Below are 6,591 nucleotides of genomic sequence, written 5' to 3'. Positions count from 1 at the left end.
CCAAAAAAACAAAAAACAAACAACAATGACAACAACAACAAAAAAGATAGAGAGAAGTGTTTCTTATAGGTAATTCTTTTTTTTTTTTCAGTATGGAGTATCCCTCTTGTTGCCAGGTTGGAGTACAGTGGCGTGATCTTGGCTCACTGCAACCTCCGCCTCCCAGGCTCAAGCAATTCACCTGCCTCAGCCTCCTGAGTAGCTGGGATTATAGGCATGTGCCACCACACATGGCTAATTTTTGTATTTTTAGTAGAGACAGGGGTTTCATCATGTTGGCTAGGCTATTCTTGAACTCTTGACCTTGTGATCTGCCCCCCTCGGCCTCCCAAAGTGCTTGCTGGGATTACAGGTGTGAGCCACTGTGCCCGGCGCCACTTACAGGTAATTCTAACTCACCTAGAAAATTTTGACTTGTGGGGTAAAGATACAATAATTCAAATATATGAAGTTTGAAAATATTTAGTGGTTTTGAGTATACTACTCAGTTTAAAACTGAGGGTATTAAGGGAAATATTCAGAGGATGAATAGATAGTTCATCACTGAACCCTCAAATTGTATCTCATCCTGACAGTTAATAAATCATTGTAAACATCTTCAAAAGAAAAACCATAGCTTACTTACTTCAATATGATACAATTTATAACTTTATGACTTAGGTATTGACCAAGCAATCTCATTATTAAAAGTCTATAGTTGGTCGGGTGTGGTGTCTCACATCTGTAATCCCAGCACTTTGGGAGGCAAAGGCCAGCGGATCATGAGGTCAAGAGATTGAGATCATCCTGGCCAACATGGTGAAACCCCATCTCTACTAAAAATACAAAAATTAGCTGGGCGTGGTGGTGGGTGCCTGTAATACCAGCTACTCGGGAGGCTGAGGCAGGAGAATCGCTTGAACCCGGGAGGTGGAGGTTGCAGTGAGCCGAGATTGTGCCACTGCACTCTAGCCTGGCAACAAAGCGAGACTCTGTCTCAAAAAAACAAGAGTCTGCAGTAATACAAGTAGATGTTTGTGACTGATAAAACATTTATAAGTCATAAATTACAACAGTAAAGAAAATAATAACATAACAACAGCATGGATTCATTACCTGTAGCCCAGCTCTCTGTGAGCGAGATACTGCCTTAGCCTTGGCCTTCCCACTGTCCTTTCCAGCTTTGCCTCCAGCCTAAATGCAAAGAAAAAAAAAATTTCAATGAAAAGAGTTGAAAATACTACTTCAAAAGAAATTTCTTCTAGTTTTACTTTAGGTAGTTAAAAATATCTAGGTGATCCCCTTCCTCATTTGTAAATATACATGGGATTCTATCACCTTTTATAATTTCTATTAAATAAGTCAAACCTTAACCACTTATTTAAAATAAGAGATTTCTTTTTTCTTTTTTTTAGACGAAGTCTAGCTCTGTCGCCCAGGCTGGCATGCAGTGGCATGCTCTTGCCTCACTGCAACCTCTGCCTGCCAGGCTCAAGCGATTCTCCTGCCTCAGCTTCCCAAGTAGCTGGGATTACAGGTGTGTGCTACCACACCTGGCTAATTTTTGTATTTTTAGTAGAGACAGGGATTCACCTTGTTGGCCAAGCTGGTCTTCAACTCCTCACCTCAAGTGATCTGTCTGCCTCTGCCTCCCAAAGTGCTGGGATTACAGGCATGAGCCACTGTGCCCAGCCAAAAAATATGAGATTTCTAAAAATGAACATATTTATCAATTTCCAGACTGAAGAATCTTGCAAGTCAGTGTAACTTTTATGCATACATGAAATATTTCACAATTCTTATAAATGTCAATGTTAACATATTACTTTCATAGAACTATTTAGAACTTAGCTCTCAGAAAAATAAAGCATGTTCCAAGAAAAAAAAAAAACCCCCGGCTGGGCGCGGTGGCTCACGCCTGTAATCCCAGCACTTTGGGAGACCGAGGCGGGTGGATCACGAGGTCAAGAGATCGAGACCATCCTGGTCAACACGGTGAAACCCCGTCTCTACTAAAAATACAAAAAATTAGCTGGGCATGGTGGCGCGTGCCTGTAATCCCAGCTACTGAGGAGGCTGAGGCAGGAGAATTGCCTGAACCCAGGACGCGGAGGTTGCGGTGAGCCGAGATCGCGCCATTGCACTCCAGCCTGGGTAACAAGAGCGAAACTCCGTCTCAAAAAAAAAAAAAAAAAAAAAAAAAAAAAAAAAAAAAAAAAAAAAAAAAAAAAACCCAAAAAAGTAAACACAGAATTGTCAAATGGTCTAGCAATTCCACTTCTAGGTATACACTCAAAAACTGAAAGCAAGGATTCAAACAAATACTTGTACACCCATATTCACAGCAGCATTATTTAGAATGGCCAAAAGGTGGAAACAATCTGAGTGTCCATTGATGGATCAACAAAATGATATACGTATAATGGAATAGTAAGTATTCAGCTTTAAAAAGGAAATTCTGACACAAGCTACAACATGAATGAGCCTTGAAGACATTATGCTAAGCAAAATAATCCAGTTACAAAAAAGACAAACACTGTATAACTCCACTTATGAGGTCCCTAAAGTAGTAAAGCTCATAGTCAGAAAGTAGATTTATGGTTGCCAGGGTAGCTGCCTCAGCCTCCTAAGTAGCTGGTAATACAGGTGTTACCAAGCTCTGCTAATTTTTGTATTTTTAGTAGAAACGGGGTTTCAGCATGTTGGCCAGGCTAGTCTTGAACTCCTGAGTTCAAGTGATCCATCTGCCTCGATCTCCCAAAGTGGTGGAATTACAGGCGTGAGCCAACGCACCTGGCTGAGTTATTGTTTAATGGGAACAGCTTCCATTTGGAAAGATGAAAAAGTTCTAGAGACAGATGGCAGTAATGGCTGCACACTATGAATGTACCTAATGCCCCTGAACTGTACACTTGAAAAACAAAACCTATTTCTGCATGAAAAAAGCTAAGTATGTGCAAATGTAATGAGCTTTTAAGTAAATATGGGGCATTATAGAGTATGTGTGTACACATATATTTCTAGAAGGTGATACAATAAATTAGAAATGTTATTTGCCTCTAGGGAGGAAATACCAAGGGTCTGACTTAAGAATAAAACTAATTTTCTCTCGTATATTTTGCTTTTACCATTTAAACAGATTATTTCTTTACTGTTAAAAAAAAAAATCAGTCTATAAGATTGGCTGTTTGAAGGGCAATACTTTCAAAATAGATGGTAAGCTCTGAAATGGCATATCCCCTTTGTAACTAACCCTTTCCTTAAAACATTTTTTTCTTTTCTTTTCTTTCCCAAAGAGATGTGCAGAGAATCCTTAAAAAACTTTTAAAGCTAAAAATTAAAACTGTATACTTCCTCTAATTGCATGTCTAAGTGGATTAAGTGCGTGTCATCCAAGATAATATGGAAGAAAAACAGTAAAATCTTGGCAGGTATTAGAAACAGGAAAAATTAAAATCTAAGAATTAATTCATATTCACTCTCTGACATTAGGCAATTCAGCAAGAGACTGATTTAAGTGTACCAGAAGAACTCTCGATTTCTACTAGAATGCCTCATATATTTTAATAATTTTTGACTATGTTGTTATATAAGAAAAAGATATTGTGTAACTTTTGGATTTCTCAGGTCAGCTCCATTAATAAGATAATATTACTTAATTCTCAAATTAAAAAACCCTTTTGATCTCTATTTGCCCTAAATTATAACACTTAACCTTTCAACTGGCATCTAAAATTAGAATCACTGTCTTCTTATGACTGGACTGGAAAAAATAAGAACTAGTTATTAATGAAAAGCCAACCACTGCAAAACTCCCCAGACACCCCAGGTCATATAGTAACTACTCTGCTTAAGCAATTTTATCCTCACTGTTTCAGATATGTCACATTTGCTGTTCTATTTACTTTTTAAGGAAGTAGACACACAATCAGGTTTTAAAAGCCTCAATACATTAAATGACTATTTCCAACATTTAGTGACTCCTGATACAGTTCTCATACTTAACCAAAAAAAAAAAAAAACTTTTATGGTATCAAACTTATCTGAATATAAAATTGTACAATAAATGAATAATTATTTTCTTTCCAATATCCCCTCAAACTGTTTATACAGCCTCCCTACTTTGAATATTCATTTTAATATAACTGGTGATTGAGAAACCAATTAAGATATAAAATTTATTATTCCAAGAATTAACTTCGTATTAACCTGAGTTAAGGCTGTTGGTTTAAAAAAAAATTACACACACAGAGAGAGAGAGAGAGAGAGAGAGAGAGAGAGAGAGAGAGGAGAGGGGAGGGGAGGGGAGGGGAGGGGAGGGGGAACAGGGAGTTCATTTCACTTGGATAAACTTGCAAACTGGATACTAAGAAACTTTCATATTAGTTTTAACAGACACCGCTTACTTCCTCTCAGGTTTAAAATCTAACAAGAACAACTCAATGTCGCCTGCATTTTTAGCTTACGTTAATGCTTACGTATTTTTAGCTGCTGGTAAGTGGATATAAAATATATAGCTTATCACTAGAGACTGAAAACAACTTAAAAACTAGAATCATGAAAATCATCTGAGGAAATCTGTACCTCAGGTTTGTTAAAGTATTTAACAAACTGTACCTCAGTTTGTTAAAGTATTATAAAGTACTTTACAGTAACAATAAACTATATGTATTACACGTTAGACGAAATTATCCCTAAGGTCTATTCAAGCTCTAAGATTTGGGAATTTTACAATAACCAAACACTGTGTCCTCTCGATTGGCCAATCTGTTTATAGTTAGGTGTTATGTCTAGTAAATATCATACCTGTCATATCAAGCACATGACAAATCATCCAATACTACCTGCAGTATGAGAAATGACAGCCTGGGGTTAACTTTTAAACAGGCAGCTCCCGTTGAAGTAACCTTTCGACAGAAGACTTAAAGCACTAATACCGGTAAAAATAAGATTCCATAATAAGTCTTAATTTTTACACAATCTTTGATGCAACTCGGAGCTTATCCTTTAGCACTTTCTCCTTTCCCTCAACTTTAAAATGGGGCTGAAGATCTATTCACTTTCATTTTTTAAAAGCCACGCTTTTTTTTAATCTAAATGTGAATTTCAGAATTAAAAGGTGGATACTTTTAAGACTGAAAATCCATAGCAAGGGCAAAGGAAAGTACTGTTGTATAATGAAAAACACAAACTGCAAGGGAGTCAGAAGATAAAGGGCGTTCATTTCAAACCTATGCAATCACCTAGAACAAACCGTGCGGTTCTGGTCTATAAACCATTCTTTGTAGTTCAAAAGACCACAAATACAAGCACCCTTTCGCAGAAACCCTCAAATTGAGTACCAGGGAGATTACGTAACCAAACATCGCCAAAGACTTGTAACTTGTACAGCAGCAGCCTGTTTGACCTCATTCGTACGGAGGAGCGATCACATTAAGATCCAACACTTGTTTCTACATTTTTCAAGCCGGATTCTGGCGGCATCCTCCTCTCGGACTGGCGGTGCAGCGTCACCAGCGTCGGGACAAACCTGTCCAGCTCGGGACACACTTCGTGCTCTATCCGGCCAGGCCCAGCTCTCACCCGGGGACCCGTGTGGGGCTCTGCAGCCGGGCATGGCGCCCCCCGGCGGGCGGCAAGGGGCTCGGCCGGACGCAGCCCCAACGCCCGCAAACTCCCGACTCCACAGGTAGCGGCGCCGACGCCGGGGCCTCAGCGCTCTGCTCTCCCGGCCCTGCCTCAGGCCCCGCGCCTCCGGCCCACCCGGCCGCCCTTACCATGGTCTCGGCGCCGACTCTGCCTCCGCTCGGCCGCGCGCCCTCCCGCCGCCGACCCGCGCCGCCGCCGCCGCTCTCGCAGCACCGACCGCCGCCGCCAGAGCCGGACAATGCCCCGTGCCCGCCTCGCGCCGCTGCGGCCAATACCCGCTCGCTTTGCTACTTCGAACCCCGGCAACTGTTCAATCGCGCGCCTCCTTCTAGCCAGACCCCGCCCCCCCCGGCACCGCCTTCCTAACGGCTGTTTGTTTTTGCACACGGCACACGGAGGCGGGGCCTCCAGCCCCAAAACTGACGCGCCCTCCGCTTTTCTCCAGGCCCCCAAGCCTGACGAACAGAAAAGCAAACCAATGAGATCGGAGGCCTGGCAGACGAAAGCCAATGAAAATATCGCCCGCAAGCAGAGAGGCGGGTCACTGGGAAGGACAGCAAAATTAGCTAATGAGGTGAAGCCATGGCAGGCTGCTGTGGCTTTCCCGCCTATTGGCGGCGTTGATTTTCCCGCTTCTGAGACTTGTTTGGGGAGGTGAAGACTGTTGCACTTGTTTCTTCTAGTGGGTTTTCACAGACTGAGGATTTATTCGTCTTAGGACGTGTGAATCAGGAGGGCGCTGGGTTTCAAGGTTAGGTAGCCCTCGAGCTCAGCCATTATTCTGGCGAAATGACTCCCCTGACGTCCTCTGAGCGCGGACCCTGGCAAGGTTCCGCACGTCCTTGTCGCTCTAGAAAGAAGCTGCCAGCTCCTTGGCAGGCTGAGGCGGGAGAATCGCTTGAACCCGGAAGGCAGAGGTTGCAAGGAGCTGAGATCGCGCCACTGCACTCCAGCTGGGCGACA

The 6,591-nt window shown here is 42.2% G+C and overlaps 1 protein-coding gene across 6 annotated transcripts in view; it reads right to left on the bottom strand.

Moving 5' to 3' along the window:
- LOC108301450 (histone H2A.V) overlaps positions 1-5,884 on the bottom strand; it is a 43,722-nt gene extending 37,838 nt beyond the window's left edge. For 2 of the 6 annotated variants that reach the window (XR_001823885.2, XM_017524598.2), the window contains exons 1-2: positions 5,757-5,865; positions 1,096-1,173 (exon numbers count right to left, since the gene is read on the bottom strand). Coding sequence is in view for 5 of the 6 variants with exons in the window: in XM_017524598.2 (XP_017380087.1) it covers positions 1,096-1,173; positions 5,757-5,759 (81 nt within the window). In the remaining variant the exon portion in view is untranslated. Of the gene's footprint in view, positions 1-1,095; positions 1,174-5,756 lie in introns of all 6 variants that reach the window. The other 4 variants (XM_017524597.2, XM_017524602.2, XM_017524601.2 and 1 more) reach the window with 4 other exon arrangements.
- Between the last annotated feature and the right edge of the window lie 707 nt (positions 5,885-6,591).

Source organism: Cebus imitator, unplaced genomic scaffold (assembly GCF_001604975.1).
Source record: "Cebus imitator isolate Cc_AM_T3 unplaced genomic scaffold, Cebus_imitator-1.0 Scaffold34, whole genome shotgun sequence".
Lineage (NCBI taxonomy): Eukaryota > Metazoa > Chordata > Mammalia > Primates > Cebidae > Cebus > Cebus imitator.
The sequence above is the reverse complement of the archived record's forward strand: the minus strand, read 5'-3'. Positions and strand labels throughout refer to the sequence as shown.